Source organism: Camellia sinensis, unplaced genomic scaffold (assembly GCF_055761805.1).
Source record: "Camellia sinensis isolate YWXY unplaced genomic scaffold, ASM5576180v1 Unanchor1, whole genome shotgun sequence".
NCBI classification, from domain to species: Eukaryota; Viridiplantae; Streptophyta; class Magnoliopsida; order Ericales; family Theaceae; genus Camellia; species Camellia sinensis.
Window position 1 is genome coordinate 80,636 of NW_028128987.1, and position 18,890 is coordinate 99,525.

The 18,890-nt window shown below is 38.9% G+C and overlaps 2 protein-coding genes across 2 annotated transcripts in view; both read left to right on the forward strand.

Annotated features, from left to right (window-relative positions):
* Nucleotides 1-6,214: 6,214 nt before the first annotated feature.
* Nucleotides 6,215-18,890, forward strand: part of LOC114264971 (glutathione gamma-glutamylcysteinyltransferase 2) — a 35,363-nt gene continuing 22,687 nt past the window's right edge. The window contains exons 1-3 of the mRNA XM_082910530.1: nucleotides 6,215-6,362; nucleotides 9,537-9,617; nucleotides 9,702-9,785. Coding sequence (XP_082766656.1) covers nucleotides 9,558-9,617; nucleotides 9,702-9,785 — 144 coding nt within the window. The 5' untranslated portion in view covers nucleotides 6,215-6,362; nucleotides 9,537-9,557. The remainder of the gene's footprint in view (nucleotides 6,363-9,536; nucleotides 9,618-9,701; nucleotides 9,786-18,890) is intronic.
* LOC114271603 (uncharacterized) lies at nucleotides 13,992-15,617 on the forward strand. Its single transcript, XM_082910794.1, has 2 exons — nucleotides 13,992-14,123; nucleotides 14,782-15,617. The coding sequence occupies exons 1-2, from the start codon at nucleotides 13,992-13,994 to the stop codon at nucleotides 15,433-15,435; spliced, it is 786 nt and encodes a 261-aa protein (XP_082766920.1). The 3' UTR covers nucleotides 15,436-15,617.

Genomic DNA, 18,890 nt, shown 5'->3' on the forward strand with positions numbered 1-18,890 from the left:
ATAAGGTTGTATGAGTGCTTGATAGTCGTATCCTACTATCTGGCCAGAACCTTCGACCGGCTGACCAAGTTTAGCTCGGTCGGACAAATTTGTGACCGGCCGACCCACAGAGTGTAGAAACAGTGTGATCTAGCACTCTAGGTTGTAGATTTTGTTTCAGGTCTTGTTTTGAGTCTTTTCCATCCTAATAGATATAAATAGGTGTTATGCATTTATTGAGTTGTATTTTGTGTTTCAGTCAGTTGTAGGCTTGATATCAGATTTAGAACTCATCCAAGTACAACCATTCTCAATTTCAAAAAATCAAAAAATGGAATGTTGTGTACATGAGTGTGGTGCCATGCATGTCTAGATATCCGAGGCAATCCAAAAAGAAAAAAGAAAAAAGAAAAAGTGTTTCTTTCATTATTTCCTGGTCAAAAGTGTTACAAAAGTTTTTTTACAAAACCTATCTGAAGATTTTCTAACTACAAAGTAAAAGACATTTACAAAAAGAGAAATACAAAAGAAAGAATCATGGTCGACTCACCCTCTTTGTCTACTTTGTTGGAGGAACCCTAGTATCTTCCCCATCAGTACTGCTGCCCTCGGCTTGGGCAACTGCCTTGCCACTAGCCTCATCTCCATCCTTTCTATCAGAGCCACTGCCGTTCTCACTACCACTAGCACCATCTCCGGAGCTATCACTAGAACCACTATTACTCCTGCTGCTCTCTCCTTCATCATCATCACCATCAATATCAATGCCCTCTGAATGCTTGATATTGATGCTCACATCATTCTCACTATCCTCAGAGTTCTCATTAGTGGCAAGGTCCTCATCTCTAGAAGTAGTGAGAGTCCTCTCTGAAGAGGAAAAGCTCTCCACTACCTAGTCACCTTTGCCTCTACTTTTGCCAAGGGCACCCCAGCCACGACCTCTATTAGCATCTCTCCCCCGAGCTGGAGGATGACCTACATTCCTCTCAACTATTGAATGAGGCATTACCGGTATCGCATCAAGCTGAAATGAAGGTTTGACAAGAAACAAAATGCCAAATATGAAGGGTATGGAGATAAGGGCAATCTATCAGAGTGTATCAGGGTAGAAGTATGAGGACATATAGTACATAATGAACCAGAATGGGAAATCTGAATGACAGCTGTGGCAAGGACATGCTCTCTCCTTCGCACCATGTGAACCAAGGACTTGATCACCTCTAAACATCGCTCAATGTAGGTCGTGGAAGGCTGCAAATAGAAATTAGAATATGAGTAAAGTAGAGTGAAGAAGTGGAAAGCAGAATAGAGCATAATGAATTAGTATAGGGGGTATCTAATAAAGCCATGGAAGGAATAAAATATACTATCTCATCTCAGGAACAAGGGTGAGCACTCGATCCTCAAGAAACTCTAGAGGAATCTCTCTGAGAGCATTACTCGACCTTATGTATGTAAATGAGAAGGGGAGTGCTGGAAAACTGTGGCAGGATCAACATGAGGAACAACAATGCCTCCAGGGGTTGGAACATCATCAGGAATAGGAGCAACGGCTGCGGTAACCCCTAATACTCAGGCCGTATCAAGAGTAATAAGGGGCATGATATGGGACTGCAAGAATGCGATGTAATCCTCGGGCACATGGAATAGGTTGGCATCCTATCCATCCAACATGGCCTTAAGCTTCACTGTGTCAGTGATCAGATCAGCAGTCCTCATGCAAGTAGATGAAGGAGGTGGGATGTCTAGAACACCATGATCTAGGGTCTGAAGAAGAAAACGCTCCCCCAAGTACTAATCCCAGCTAAAAGGGCCCTCAAATAGTATCCTCGCTCTGAAGGCTACCCATGATGTAGTGTACCGCTCTCTCTCACAGCTTGGGACATAGTCACCTAGGGGTGCCAGTCTACCTACATGAGTCGCAATAAAAAACCCAAATGAATGAATCCAAAAGTACAAACATGGTAGTATGAGTTTTGAGTTTTGAATGTTTACCCAAGTGGGAGTCACTGTGTCGAAAAAATAGTGAAAATGGGTGAAGCTGCGAGACTGGCGATCACGTGGCTTGAGGGCTTTATCAAAATATAGGGACCGAGGCATTTCTCACTCAATTTCACGTATGGAAATCGGAGAGAGCTTGAGAAAGTAAGAATATATCTGCACAGGAAAGGACAATGGCATCGGATAGCAAGCAAAAATAGAATGCATAAAATGAAAAATGTAGTAAAGTAAACTGAAAAAAGGGTCAATGGTACCTCACACGCACGCCAATATACCCCAAGCAGCCTTGCCTTCCAACAAGAGGACGAGCTCGCATAACTACATAATGTGGCTAAGATGGTGCCTCTCCAATCATAATCCCTCATCTAGGGGATGTCCACCATCGTACTCAGAAAGTACAATCTAACAATATTCTCCTTGCTTACAAATAAGCTAGTACCGAAGACATATAGCAGAAATTCATGGGCGTACTTAGCAGTGGCCTTTGGGATGTCAAGGTGCATGTCATGGAACCTCTAGTGTAGCTAGTTGTAGCGGATGATCCTTGGGCTATCCTTCGGGGAATGCCCTTGAGTAAATGAAGTTGGGCGGCGTTCTAGAATCCTATATCTGAGTCAAAAGGGATCGGATCACCCCCTATCGGGAGATTGGTAATCATGGAAAAGTCATGAGGGGTCATTGTTATCTCTTTTGTAGAAGAGAAGTGGAAGGAGTTAGTGGTATCCCATTACCTCTCCATGAGGGTTCCTATGGCCAATTGGGTTACCTACATCTGGGTAATCCTTGAACAGAATGTGCCGAAGTGGGCCTGTTCCACCAAGGCTCGGACAACAGTAGGGAGAACCGAATACCATTAGCGAGGGAATATGATTGTTCCATAGCTCTTCGCCTAGCGGTCATTGTCCTATTACAAGAAAGTTAATTAATACAATGTATATATGTGCAAATGTGAATAAACATGTGAGTTTGGTGTTAAGGCTTACCAGTCGAGCATTGTGGGGTAGATGCAACTGTCACTCCCAAAAGAAGCATGTCTCGAGCAATCCTTGGCCGGAACTCAGTGAAAGTAAGCATGTTACCATGAATAATACGGTGTACATCAGGCTGGTAGGTAGCCTGATCAAATGGCCTAAGATGTGGGAGTGGTAGCTCATGACCAAGCACAAGAGGAAGGATGTCCTCCGTTGCCATGTCTAGGTCATCCACCTGGACCCTTACGTCCTCAGCAGGCATATGTACGTCGGCCTCGGGGGCTGAAAGAGGCACGCCGACCTTTGGGAAGACAGGAGGATTATCTCTATAAGGGATATCAGCATCTATCAAGAAAGAATAGGTGTGGGTGAACCAAAAATGAGGAAAAGGGAGGAAGAAAACCAAAAGGCCACCCAAGGGAGCCCAAAATCCCCTAAAAACAAAGAGAAATGTGAGGAACCAAAGGGGATGAGTGAGAGACTAAGCCAAGACATGCAAAAACAAGTAAAAAGGAGCGAGAAACTCGAAACTCCACCAAATCACAAATTGATCGGTTCAAAGTATAGAGAAAAGTGACGATTTCGAAGAGACATAGGACGTTGGATAATGTAAGAGAGAGAGGAAATCTAGAGAGAGAGAGAGTGGAGAAGAGATGGAAAGTGCTTTCAGATGGTGTGGAGTCGAAATAAATTGTTGGTTTGCTTTTATAAACTTTTCGAAAGACGAAAAGACAAAACTATCCTTAAAAATAACCGAAACAGCCGACCGACCCACCATTTGTTCGGCCGGCCAATTTTATAGCCGGCGGCTGAAATAAGTGACCGGCATGAGCCTTTTGTATGGGCAGGGTCATACTTTTGTTCGAATGAGTTGTGCTTGTTGTTTAGAGGGAAGAGTTGATGACAATCAAGCTCTGTGTGAAGTTAACATATCAAGTATGTGGCCAAAAGATCGGGCCATGCAAATAAAGGAAGCCGATTGATGCGTAAAAGGATTTCCATTAAACACCAGAGGATTTGTAACGCCCCAACTTCCAGGCCGTTAAATAAGTACAATATTACCACACAAATAGGATAGATAACCAAAACATCTTAATATACATATATAACCAGAGTTAGTATCACAGATCATTCGTTTATTTTCCATTGCAGGATTACAAAACATTGAAAACAAAAACAACTAGTCTAAATCTTCAAATGAACCACCGCTCCAACATTTCATCGTATTTGCCTTTGTAATAACTTTCATCATTATAACTGTTTCACCACCTGGCATGACACGCCATGAGCTTGGAATGCCCAGTAAAAACACACACTTCCCCATATATTCTATCAACCAATCAACCATACATAGGACAAATTGGGTAACATAACATGCAAAATTACAACAAGGCTCCATGAATTAGGAGTTTGCCTAGACATCTAAGATCCCCCAAAGAGATCCTTCTACCCAACCACAAGGCTGAACACCGGATTACTCAGACTCCCCCTTTTGCTGCTTTACAGACCTTACCACCTATGCCCACCTCCTGGTTATTTACTGGTTAGTGACATTGATGGACCTCAAAGGGACGACCAAACAAGTGGACTCGCTTACACCCAAATCGTGCCTAGGGCTCGCTTACACCCTGCACATACCATACCAAATCGTGCCTAGGGCTCGCTTACACCCTGCACATATCATACCAAAGGGCTCGCTTACACCCTGAAACCACCGCATAGAGTCTGAATACATCTGTGTCAACCTAGGGGCTCGCTTACACCCTGCACATATCATACCAAAGGGCTCGTTTAAACCGCTTGCGCAAGACTTAACAATTTTATTTTATTTTTTTCATTTTATTATTGCATTTTGGATGAATGTAAATGAAGAATTACTTTTAGGGAAGCTTAGGATTTTGAATGATTTTACTTTAATTTTGTATTATTGGGCAGTAGTAATAGATGGAAAATGTTGAGAAAGTAGTTGAAGAATGAGATTGATGATTTACCTTAGGGCTGTTCAAAAATCCGTCCAAACCAGTAATTCGGACCGAATCAGACCGAATCATACGGTTTGGTTCGGTTCTATTAAGAATTGGTTCGGTTTCGGATTAAGAAATATGAGAACCGTAAAAACGGTTCGGTTAATGGATTTTATGAAAAAACCGTGGTTCGAACCGAACCGAATCGAATTTTAAAAGATATATATATATATATAATATCAAGTTTTACTTTTATTAATTGGTTTTTTTATAATTTTAATGATATTATGATTGTATAGATATGTAGTATTAAGTAATGCCTTAATATTATTAGTTTTTATCATGAGTTAAATGTAATTAGATTGAGTAATTATTTTGCTAATATTAACAATTTATTCTTGTAAATAGAAATTTTTGGAACCGTAAACCAAACCGAAACCGAACCGTTTTTTCGGTTTGGTTCTGGTCCGGTTTTACAAGTGTAACGGTCTGGTCTGGTTATCAAAATCACAGAACCGTTAGGATCGGTTCAGTTCTTGGATTTTCTCAGAACCGAACCATTCCGGACCGTGTACACCCCTAATTTACCTTAGGAATTGTATTGTTGGGTAGTAGATTAATTTTGAATGATTTTAGGATTTTGAATGATTTTGAATGATTTTAAGATTCTAAATGATTTGTTTGTGTTATGAATTGATTTTGTTGTGTTTTTAATTTTATAAATTTTAATTCATTAATTATTAATGTTGAAACATTTTAGAAAATTGGAAGAAAATGACCCAAAATAAATATTTACAAAATTGGAAAAAAAAAACTCAAAAATTAATTTTTAAAGGGAAAAATCCAAACCGCAAACCGCAAACCGCCCGCAACTGTCTTTACATCTGCAAACTCTATCCACACAAATCACAAATCGCGCTGCGGGCGGTTGCAGTTTGACTTTTTCTTAAACCGCATAGGTGTGGGCGAGTCAAAACCGGACCGCAAACCGCACAAATCCGATTCGCAAGCACTCTTAACGGTAAGAGCAAAAGTGATACGATTTTAAAAAGTTTAGGAGTAAAATTTAAATTATTCAAAGTCTAGAGGTAAAAATTGTGTAAAAGTATAGAGATAAAAATGAAATTTGCTCTAAATTGAATGACCAACTTGAAAAATCCAACCCATTTTTTTAGCTCCATATTAAAAAAAAAAAAAAAAAAAGTGTCTTAAAAAAAAAAAAATCACTTACCAAACAGTAATTTTGGCTTTTCCCTTAATTTGAGACCCTTTAAATAATGAAGAGGAGGTTGCGGCAATACTTAATAATTTCCCCTTAAGAGGTCAGGCCGTCATCAGACATGTAAGATTTTCCAAATCATTAAAAACAAAGGAAAAAAAAACCCAGAGGGGTGACGCTCCTGCGACTGTGATTCTCCGGTCTGGTAATAAGCGAGTGCTGCTACTGGTAATTTTTGTTTTCACCCTCCGTTTGGTTGCCTAGAAAACCAAAAGAAAAGAAGCGAACTTTTCAATAGATGTGTTCCTGAATAATCACCGTCTAGAATCAGGGGAATGTGTTTCTGCATCTTGTTATACATGTTGTGATTGATGCGTATATATACACACACATTTTGTGATTGTGCCTTAATTTAAAATACATAACCTCCACAATTAAAACAAATTTATTTATTCTAATTTGTATTTCTTTGCTTGACCCAAATCATCTAATATCCTTAACCTTTGCAATCAAAACAATTTTGATAATCAATAAATCAAATTATATAAGATTTCATACTTTTGTAGAAAACAAAAACACAATATACTAGAAAATGAAATAAATGTACTTGCTAAGAAGTATGGACACGGACACGTGACACGACATGGATACACCGACACGTTAATTTTCAAAAAATGCAGAACACGACACGTGGGGGACACACAAGAAATATATAATTTTATATATTCATTATATGTTATATATATGAATATGTCATTTAAAGATAATAAAAAATGCAATATGACACTAATTCCTATAAATTTGTATGATTTTTGTTTTATTATTGTATCTTAAGTTGTTTTGTTTAAACGTATAATTAGTTTCATATGTGTCTAATCGATAGGCACCTGTGTGTTCTCCAAGTGTCCAAAGAGTGTCTGGGTCCAATGTTTTCAAAACCGGACCGGTGAGCGAACCGGAAAAGGGACCGGGTGGACGGGTCACCGGTTCAACCGTCGGGTCAAAGCGGTCGAACCGTGACGTCATAATTAATATTATATAATTAAAAAATATAATTATAAATTATAAATAAATAAAAATATATATAAATAATCAAATAAAAATAAAAATTGTTGCATAATATTTATTAATAATATTTAATAAAGTCATAATTGATAAAAAAAAAGTCACTTATTTCAAAGAAATTAAATTTTTTAAACATTCCCTCCAAATAATTGATTGAATGCTAGATTTAATTTTGGAGGGAAATGAAATTTTTAACTCTCGCTCCAATCAATATGTTTCAAATAATTTGATTGAATCCCACATAGAATTTTGTAGGTTCTCTTTGAAAAATCTTTTCCTATAAATAGGAATAGACTTTCATAATCTTCTCAAGCTTTCAATGAGACTCTTTCTTACGAGAGGAGACTCTTGAAATAAGAATTTTTAGTCAAAATTTTGAAATATATTTATATATATATATATATATATATATAAGAAAGAAAGAAAGAAAAGAAAAAAAAATAAAAAAAATAGACCGGTTCTGGCCGGTTCGACCACTGGGTCACCGGTTTTACCGGTTCGACCACTGGGTCACCGGGTTTTCCCGGTTTTGGCCCCAATCCGGGTTTAGGGGGTTGACCGGACCGGAACAAGGCCCGGTTCCCGGTTCAACCGGTCCGACCGGCCGGTCCGGTCCGGGTTTGAAAACAATGTCTGGGTCTTTAAAATTTTTTTAAAAAATAGGACATGTTTTGAAGAGTGTCGGACACGTGTCCAAAGAGCGTCGGTGTCCGATATGGACACGACACGGATACATCACCTTCTTAGAAGTGTCTGTGCTTCTTAGTGTACTTGTTATAATTTGATAACCAAGGACGATTACTTTTTGTAGACAAGATGATATTTTTACTGCAAAGGAAGAAAAGGGAGAGGGATGCAATCAAATGAGTTGTTTTGTTTTGATCTGCTTGATATACTGACAAAGTGAAGTGCACATTGCTTTTGATATATTTTGACGCGAAAAAAGAAAAAGAAAAAGAAAAAGAAAAAGAAAAAGACAAAAAAGAAGCAGTTATATGAAGAGAACTTTTTTTTGTTGTTGATATGACTAAGACGGTTTTGATGAGCTTTTATTTAATGGTAGGGGCATTTTCTGAGTATAACATAGAGAGCTAGAAAGAGAGTTTTATATAATGAGAGAGATTTTATTTTTGTTGTAGTGTAGAGAGAGAACCTGCCAAGAGAGTGGTATAAAGAGGGCTTGTTTTGTCTTGACGAAGAGACCGAAATAAGTGTTAATATAATGATGAGACCCTTTTTGTATCTGATGATAGGTTGTTTTGCTTTATTTTTTATTTGATGAAGAGACTAGGATACGTGATGAAGTGTGGTATTCTGTTTTGATAATTTAAGATTTGACCATTTTCATTTATTTACGAAAAGTTTTTTCACTACTTTTTTGGTTTTTAATAATTATTTTGATTGATGGTTTTTTTTTGGGAGTTGTTATTTGCACTTCACTTTTTGTTATTTGTGCTACACATTGTGTCTTTGAAAAAATGTGAGTGTATGCAACAAAAAAGTTGAGTGTGAATAATAATTTCAGTTCTTTTTGTGTATATACACATTGTAAAGTGAAGATATGAAAAGTAAGGTCTCCTTTACTCGGGGCCTTAGGCGAGCGCCAGAGCTGCTTACCCCTTGAGTTGCTACTACTTGCAAGCCAATTTCCAAGGGTGAGTTCTATCCATGGGTTGTATCATTTGGTGTCAAAGCAAACCACTACGGAGGGGGAGACCTATAGGCTAGATTAAAGAACCTTAGTATTATTTATGGACATGGTACTATAATTTAGGAGATTGTAATGGGATAAGGAGTTGGATAAGAATAACATGCTAAACAATTTAAGTTCTTCGTTTTTTTGATTGCATTAGGGGCAATCATAAGACAATGTTTCACCAAATTTGGAGCAACCTAAGCTTTGTATAGGAATTTAGCAAGTGTGGACTGTAGGGTACTTTGTTATTAGAAGTTAACAAAGGATGTGATGCGAATGATGTGGTTATATAAATAAAGGGTGTGATCTTAATCTTGTCACTATGCATTTTGTTTTTTTCCTTATCCTTTCAGCGATGAAAAAGAGAACCCTTCATATAGTTCTTTGATCATGTAGTTTAAAATTGCAGGCCTTTATGTTAGTGGTTAAGGTGCTATATTATTCTAAATTTTTATTCTCCCTCATGGTACTTCATTTCTGGATATATGCAATGCAGAATTCCTAATATATTACGGTTTATGAGTTGTTAAGATATATAAATTTATTGTTTTTCTAATTATATATGTTTCAAATAGGTATGTTATTTTAAGTAGGAGTTTCATGGGAATATTGATGAAAGTTTACTTTTTCCTTTTTCTCAGTGATTAGATCAATTTTCAAGTATGTATATGATTCTGATACAAAATGTTTCTCCTGGAGCTTTGGGAGTTTCTTCTTTTACGGTATTGCTATGTGGACTAAAACTAGTACATTCTACATAATTGGTGAACATATTTCATTTTATTTGATCTCTCTCAACATTTCAGATTTTAGCCAAGTCACAGAAATGGATTCGAGCTGTGGTACCTAAACCTATGAGTTATATGACTAATGTGACCACAAGAAGAGGGGTATTGAATTAATTTGCTTTTATTATTGTTGTATTTCTCTTTTGTTCTTGAAAGTGTGTACATATATTTTGTCATTGTCATAATCATATCTGATTCAATGTGTTAAAACCTACCATCACCTACTCCACCTACTACACCTACCACCACCTACTACCACCTACTACACACCTACCACTACCACCTACTACCACCTACTCCACTACATCTCCTATATAAGGAGCCCCTCACCATTTGTAATTAATAACATACATCAATCAATAATACATCAATTTTAACATGGTATCAGAGCAAGGTTAAAAATTTAGTATTTTTTCGCGTCACCGGCGGGCGGCAACCTCGCCTTGGCCGCCCGCCGGACCTCAACCTAGTCCGCTAAAGTTCTCTACACATACCTTCACTCTTCTTCACCACCTCGCCGAAGCAAACCCAAAATCCCTCTGGGACATTTTGTCGAACACCATGTCTGCAACAATGATGGGCAAAACACACACACACACACCACACAGGCGGGACACCCAGCATAGCCAGACAGACAGGCCATCCTCTCCGTGTTCCGTGTGTCTCTCTATCTCTCTGTAGATGGGTTTTCTTCCTTCTCTATTTTTGGAATCAAGCCCCAGACTATTGCGTTATGTCTGATGCTCAAAAAGAACATGCTTCAACTGTTGAAGATCTGGTCCCAAATTTTGCAGCTTTGAGGCATCAAACCTGCAGTTCTTTGAGTGAAGAAAAATTTTGGATGATATATTTTATTTTGTTGCTCCCAAGACTGCATGAGCATGATGCCAAGCTTCTATCAACACCTGAGATTGTTGAAGCGAGACAGATACTTTTGCAGAAGCTGTACGAAAACAGGAACGTCATCGGCTCTCTCCGTGCTGCCTGGTGTTGTCAAGGGCTTCCAGCCATCTATCTATCAGGCAAATAATGGTGGGGCCAATTTTGTGGCACATGGTTAGAACCTTTTCAGAGGACTACAATGATTTGAATGTTGAGCCGTCGTTTGGAGAGACCAATCTCGACTTTGAAGGCAGAGAGAGGAGCACTAAGGAAAGCACACCCATTCTTCTTTTATTTATTTAATCACACTCACCAAGTTTGTTTCACTCTCATTATCACATCCATACACACCGGTATCATGTTGTCTTCAACTTTCTTTTATTTATCATTTTAAAATACACCCTTATCATGTTGTTCCCCACCTTCTTTATTTTATATATATATATATATATCTCTTTTTATTATATTCTATTACTCAAACTCTCTTCCATTTGATTTTAAAATCACTTATTTTTTATTTATTTTTTCCAAATCACTTTTCCTCCTTTTTAAATAACCCCACTTTATTTTGAAACAATCACACTGATATTTTTCATATAATCCATCTATAAATATTTTTTTATCTATTTTCTTTCTCCCTTGTTTTCTTTCATTTTATTTTTATTTTTTCAACACAACACTCCCCAAAAAAAAAAAAACAACATTTTACAAACTTGTCATTTCTTCATACCGGGGATCAACCCCGATCAGCATTTTACACCAAAAAAAAAAAAAAAAAAAAAAAAAAAACACACACAAAACAACCACATCCACAGGCAGGATTTTTTCTTCTCTACTCTGCCGCCGGTCTCTTCTTCTTGCCTCCGACCTGGGCGGCCCTTGACGGTGTTGCCTCCGTGTTTCCCACTCCACTGGGCACGATCACTCCACCCTGCTCCTCCACTACAGCATATGGCGGACCTCCAAATCGGAACATAACGGTGGCCTTCCGCTTCAGCTCCTTATTTTCCGCCTTTAGCACACTTATCTCTGCTCGCGCATCCTTATACATGTGCTGGAGCAGAGCCAGTTGGGCGTTTAACTGCTGCACCTCATTTGTCCTACTCTGAAGCCGGTGCGACAAGTTTGTGACCGCAGTCATGGTTTCCACACATGACTTCAAAGTATACTGATTGGCCTCAATATCAGTTTGCACCGCCATTTTTTGCTCTACCGACCGTATCGGAAAGTTCAACGGAGCAAAACCAGAGGCGCTTGGTTGAGGTTCACTGGCCACCGCACCAGTTATCTCTCTTGTTGACTCGTTGAGGTCGGGAAAGAGAGTGAGCAGACCATGGGACGAAGAGGCCATATTCTGGGTAGCTGAACGGGAAGACGAGGCCATGTTATGGGTTGCTGAGTGTTTCAGAAAAGGGTTGGTTACAGAGTGCTTACAGAGTGTTTCAAGATTTGCAGCTCTTAGCGACAAGCTCTCAGAGAACGAAGAGGTTTCAACTGGTTTGTTATGCTTCCAAGCCTTAGCCTCCGTTTCGGTTTATAAAGACCATGATGAAGAGGCAGACATGCGCATCATGCGCCTCTTGGTGCTCGCCAACAACTTGGGCGCGCCTTTTGATGGCACGTCTTTTGATGGCACGCCTTTTTATGGATTGGGCACGCTTTTTTGCTGGCACGCCTTTTGAAAGATTGGGCACACCTTTTGAGGGTGCGACTTTTTAAGGGTCCGACAAGACTCTGTAAATTATCCCGACATTGATTCCGGTTAGCTCCTTCATGGGTCCGACAAGACTCTGTAAACTGTCCCGACATTGATTCCGGTTAGTTTCTACAAGGGTCCAGCAAGACTCCGTAAACTGTCACAACAACTGTCACAACATTGTCTGCTACAACGGTCCGACATGACCCCATAAACTGTCTTCTACATCGGTTCAACACGAGCCAGTGTCTTCTACATCGGTCTGCCATAACCATACAGTCTTCTACAACGGTCTGACACGACCATACAGTGTCTCCTATCCATTTTTTATTTTTCAGATTATTTTTTTGTTTTGTTACTCTCTCCAAACTCAAGTTGGTTAGTTCCTATCCCCCTTGAGTTTGCAGGGGGCTGTTAAAACCTACCATCACCTACTCCACCTACTACACCTACCACCACCTACTACCACCTACTACACACCTACCACTACCACCTACTACCACCTACTCCACTACATCTCCTATATAAGGAGCCCCTCACAATTTGTAATTAATAACATACATCAATCAATAATACATCAATTTTAACACAATGTGTTCTAGTGTTGAGTTGTTGTCCTATCACCTATGTGGATTTGTCGATTAATTTTGCTTCCATGTTTTTTGACTGCTTGGATTTGTCGATTAATTTTGCTTCAATGTCTTTCTATTTTGATGTATAGAAACATCACAATAGGTGAAGCATTTTTTGGACATAACATGATGCGGATATGGTTGCCAATAATAATAAAAAAAAGCGCATGATACGGATGTGGTTTGGTGTGCGACACATCTATTGTAAATTAAGTATTTGCAAGGCTTGTTAGACAAAAGAAGAGAGAATCATATTCGTATATTAAAAGCTTTCTGCTTTGGCACATGTACCCCTAATGCATGAATATTTTAATATGAGTGGAGAATTCACATTGGATAAAATCCGTTTCACATTAAGAAATCTTAACAGGGTACCTAATCACGATAACAAGTGAAATTCCATTGTGTTTGGGTGGTTTTGACAAAGGATAGTCAACCCCATGGTTTCTATATGAAGCTCAATGACTAGAAAGTGGATCATTGTGAGATCTTGAGTAAGATAAACTATAACGCCTATCAAGTGCACTTGCCTCATATGAATACTTCCAATACCTTAAACGTCCAACTTTGAGTTCCCTATGTAATAGATTAGTTGGTGGTGTTGTTGCTTTTATTGATTGTTTCTAGTAGTTGCTTCTTTGTTTCGTCCCTCACTTGAGGACAAGTTCTTTTAAGAGTGGTGTCCTGACGTAAGTAAAATGTGCAAGGCATGTGAGTGGAAGTTAATGTTAGTTGGTAGTAAGAACAGTGAATTTGAATAACAAAAACTACCCTAGATTGTTATACTATTATTACAATATTGATAAAAACTATATAAAATAAAGTAGGATTTTAATTGACTGGAGCTACTTACTAGTTTAATTACATATATATACATAGATGCTTAGAAATTTGAGTACTTTGTCCTTTCTTTTTTTTTATGACGTATATGTTAGCTTCGTTTATCAGTTTGAGGTGGATTTAGTGTGATTAGCTGTGCGATGCGATTGAGCTTGCTTTTATCAATTGTAAATTGAGAATCAACTTTCTCTTCTCTCTTCTCTCTCTATTATTATTATATATAATATATGTCACCCTAATGTCTTTCTTTTTGAGATAATGGATGAAGAATTGTTGAAAACCAGCTCTCTATTCCCCCCACAAGAGAAGAGAGAGGGAAAGAACCTTGCCCTAACCAGCAAGAGAAGTAGTGTTATGAAGTTCTCTTCCCAAGATCATTTAGAAACATGTGTTTTATATGTTTTTGTTTTTTTGTTTTTCTCTTATATATTTTTTAGAGTCAACAAAGCCTTAGTTACTGAAGGAAATAAATTTAATTTTGATTCCCCATATACATTCCTTTCTCAATTTCTTAATGCCCCTTGTCTACATGCAATTCCTATGTTTTTTTTTTTTTTTTTTTTTGATAAATACACATGCAATTCCTATGTTCTAAGTAGGTAATTGAATCATGGCTTCATTTTCAGTTATAACAGCCTTTGGACAAGATGTTGTCACTTGTTACCTTTATGGTTCCTGTTAGAATTTCCCATCTTTACCTTCACCTACTCCACTACACACTCCACTTCACCTACCTCTACTCCACTACACACTCCACTTCACCTAACCCACTATCACCTCCACTACACCTACTACCACATTTTCTTCTATATATAGATTGTATAGGAATTGTAATTAATGAATCTTGTAATCTATCAATCAAGATATCAATCAATAATACAATTCTCTATTTCTCTTTATAGATTAAATTTTCTACATGGTATCAAAGCAAGGTTAAGCACTTAGTATTTTTCGCTTCACCGGCGGGCGGCAACCTCGCCTTGGCCGCCCGCCGGACCTCAACCTAATCTGCTAGAATTTTCTACACATACCTTGAAATTTCTTCGAGTCCACCACCACTGCCCCTCCTCTCACTGTTGTCCTCCCATACACCACCGTCTCGGTCGTCTTCATCTACAATGTTGCAGTGAAGGATCTCAAGCGTGGTTTTGTTGCATCCAACTCAAAGGATGATCCAGCCAAGGAAGCTGCAAATTTCACCTCCCAGGTTATTATTATGAATCACCCAGGTCAGATTGGTAATGGGTATGCTCCAGTTCTTGACTGCCACACCTCCCACATTGCTGTCAAGTTTGCTGAGATTGATCGTCGATCTGGCAAGGAGATTGAGAAGGAGCCCAAGTTCTTCCGTGAACATGCTCTCCTTCCTTTTACTCTTGGAGTGAGGCAGATGATTTGCTGCTGTAACAAGATGGATGCTACCACTCCTAAGTACTCAAAAGCAAGGTATGATGAAATTGTGCAGGAAGTCTCTTCCTATCTGAAGAAGGTTGGTTACAACCCTGACAAAATTCCTTTTGTCCCCATCTCTGGTTTTGAGGGTGACAACATGATTGAGAGGTCCACCAACCTCGATATGATTACACAGCCCAAGAGGCCATCAGACAAGCCTCCTCTTCTCCACATTCTTGATAACACCAACAGCAACAGTTTGACGCATTTATTAGAGAAAAGGTCCAAAGGCAGCTCCTGTCAAAGCTGATGCTCAGTAGGCTGTACCACCTATTGAAGTGCCAGCACTATCCTTGCACATGGGGGGCACCCACTCATTTCTTTATTGTTTTCTTTTACTCACCCATGTGACCCACGATGCAACCTATACTTTTTCTTTTCTTTACACTCTTGTTCCCCACTTTCTTTATTATATATATATATATATATATATCTCTTTTTATTATATTATATTAAAAATAAAAAAAAAATATCTTCATCTCTCCTCCGTTTGATTTCCAACTCCATTATTTTTATTTTTATTTATTTTCTCCAAACCACTTTCCTTATTTCCTCCATCTTTCATTTTTTGATTTCAAATATATTTTTATTATTTTTTCTTTATTTTTCTTTCACATTCTTTTTAATCTTTTTTCCAATTCCCTTCATACCATATAGCTTTGCACACCAAATCATATTTTATTCATCTCAGGGATCAACCCCGATCACAATTTTACACACACAAAAAAAAAAAAAAAAAAAAAAAAAAACCAACAAACAAACAAACCACCACAACACACCCGCACCTACAGTGGGATTTTTCTTCTCTACTCTGCTGCAGGTCTCTTCTTCTTGCTTTTCTCTTGGGTGTCCCTTACCGGCGCTGCCTCCATACTACCCACTCCACCGAGCACGTTCACTCCACCCTGCTCCTTCACTACAGCATATGGTGGACCTCCAAATCGGAACATCACGGTAGCCTTCCGCTTCAGCTCCTTGTTTTCCGCCTTCAGCACACTTATCTCTGCTCGTGCATCCTTATACATGCGCTGGAGCAGAGCCAATTGGCCGTTTAAATGCTGCACCTCATTTGTCCTACTCTGCAGCCGGTGCGACAAGTTTGTGACTGCCGTCATCGTCTCCACACAGGACTTCAAAGTATACTGATTGGCTTCAATGTCAGTTTGCACTGCCATTTTTTGCTCAACAGACCGCATAGGAAAGTTCAACGGAGCAAACCCTGGGGCGCTTGGTTGAGGTTCACTGGCCCCCGCACCAGTTATCTCTCTTGTTGACTCGTTAAGGTCTGGAAAGAGAGTGAGCAGACTACGGGAAGACGAAGCCATTTTCTGGACAACAGAGTGTTACAGAGTGTCTCTCTCAGAAATCTCTCTCAGAAAACAGAGTGTTACAGAGTATCTCTCTCAGAAATCTCTCTCAGACAACAGAGTGTTACAGAGTATCTCTCTCAGAAATCTCTCTCAGAAAACAGAGTGTTACAGAGTATCTCTCTCAGAAATCTCTCTCAGAAAACGAAGAGTTTTTCAGAGTTTTTCTAGCAGGTTTTTGTCTCTGCTTCCAAGCCTCAGCCTCCGCTTCGGTTTATAAAGACCATGACAAAGAGGCCGACACGCGTTCTGTCGATCACGTGCATCGCCGCGTGTCTGGCACGCCTTTTGATGGCACGCCTTTTGAAAACATGGGCACGCCTTTTGATGGCACGCCTTTTTATGGATTGGGCACGCCTTTTGATGGCACGCCTTTTGAAAGATTGGGCACACCTTTTGAGGGTGCGACTTTATAAGAGTCCGACAAGACTCTGTAAACTGTCCCGACATTGATTCCGGTTAGTTTTTACAAGTGTCCGACAAGACTCTGTAAACTGTCCCGACATTGATTCCGGTTAGCTCCTTTATGGGTCCGACAAGACTCTGTAAACTGTCCCGACATTGATTCCGGTTAGCTCCTTTATGGGTCCGACAAGACTCTGTAAACTGTCCCGACATTGATTCCGGTTAGTTTCTACAAGGGTCCAGCAAGACTCCGTAAACTGTCACAACATTGTCTTCTACAACGGTCCGACATGACCCCATAAACTGTCTTCTACATCGGTCTGACACCACCATACAGTGTCCTCTACAACGTTATGACACCCCATACAGTGTCTTCACCAACGGTCTGACACGACCATACAGTGTCTCCTATCCTTTTTTATTTTTATGTATTTTCTTGTTTTGTTACTCTCTCCAAACTCAAGTTAGTTAGTTTCTCTCCTCCTTGAGTTTGCGGGGGGCTGTTAGAATTTCCCATCTTTACCTTCACCTACTCCACTACACACTCCACTTCACCTACCTCTACTCCACTACACACTCCACTTCACCTAACCCACTATCACCTCCACTACACCTACTACCACATTTTCTTCTATATATAGATTGTATAGGAATTGTAATTAATGAATCTTGTAATCTATCAATCAAGATATCAATCAATAATACAATTCTCTATTTCTCTTTATAGATTAAATTTTCTACAGTTCCACACATAATTGTTAGACTCAAGCTATATGTTATTCTAATCAGTTGCTTTGTTTCTAAAAAAAAATTGTTGAGAGATCAAGAATAAAAGTTGGTATATGTGTTGGAGGAGGATATTATAAGGGCTATTGCGGGTTTTTATGAGCAGCATTATGTATAGTCTGGTAGTTGGCGACCAACATGTGATCTACAAACAACTAAAATAATGAAAATAATTATTAGGGTTTAGGGTTGTTACTATGAGAGTTGTAATATTAGTTTATATGTAAGTGTAATTTAGCATTTGTTTCGTTATAGTTTCCTAATTAGGATTTAGCTTTTGTTATATATACTAGTGTTTGTAATCTTATTAGATTAATGCAAAATATTGTTTCTCTTCTTTCCGGTGTATCCCCCTAGAAAAATTATACGGTCAGGTTCTTAATTACTTGTTGTTATGCATCTTTCTTGGTGACTCCCTCATCTCTTGGTGTAGTAAGAAACAGTTTGTTGTGGCCCAGTCCACTGCCAAGGCCAAGTATCGTGCTGTGGCGCATATCATTGTTGAGATAGTCTGGCTTCATTGACTTCCTTTTGATTTAGGTGTTCTCACTACTTCTCCTCTATGAAGTATGGGTGCTGGTACGGATATGGATACAGGTACGATACGGGTACGCCGATATGTTAAAATCTAAAAAAAGTAAGGTACAGGTGCGGGTACGGGTAGAGTACGTCAAATTTATTTATTTATTTATTTTTTAAATTTATAACTAAACATCCCACCTACAAATCAAAGTTCAAAACAATAGCTATAAAGAGAAATTATAAAACCCAAAATAAATCAATATTCAACAATGCAAATACAATACTATACAACAATAAGTGGAAGAGGGCAAAGTTACTCAATAACCATGTAAAGAGTTGGTGGTTCCAAATTACATAAATTTTTTGAAGATGATTAAGGAGAAATAAGGCTGTAGACTTGCATCAAATTCCAACTTCTAGAAAAAAAAAAAAAAACTGTTGTGGAGTACCCATGGAGTACCCACCCCACACCCATTGAGTACCCACCGCGTTCCCGGTACGCGTGTAGCCGTATTGGTATGCGTACCCGCACGCGGTAAGTACCCGGTACTTGTACGGCAACTTTTTTGGCGTACCTGTGCTTCATAGCTTCTCCTACTCCCCTCTACTGTGACTACAAGAGTGC

Coding starts and splice junctions, on each gene's coding strand:
- LOC114271603 (XM_082910794.1), top strand. CDS start 13,992: ATGGATGAAGAATTGTTGAAAACCAGCTCTCTATTCCCCCCACAAGAG. Junction 14,124..14,781: donor AAGATCATTTAGAAACATGT/GTTTTATATGTT, acceptor AATTTCTTCGAG/TCCACCACCACTGCCCCTCC.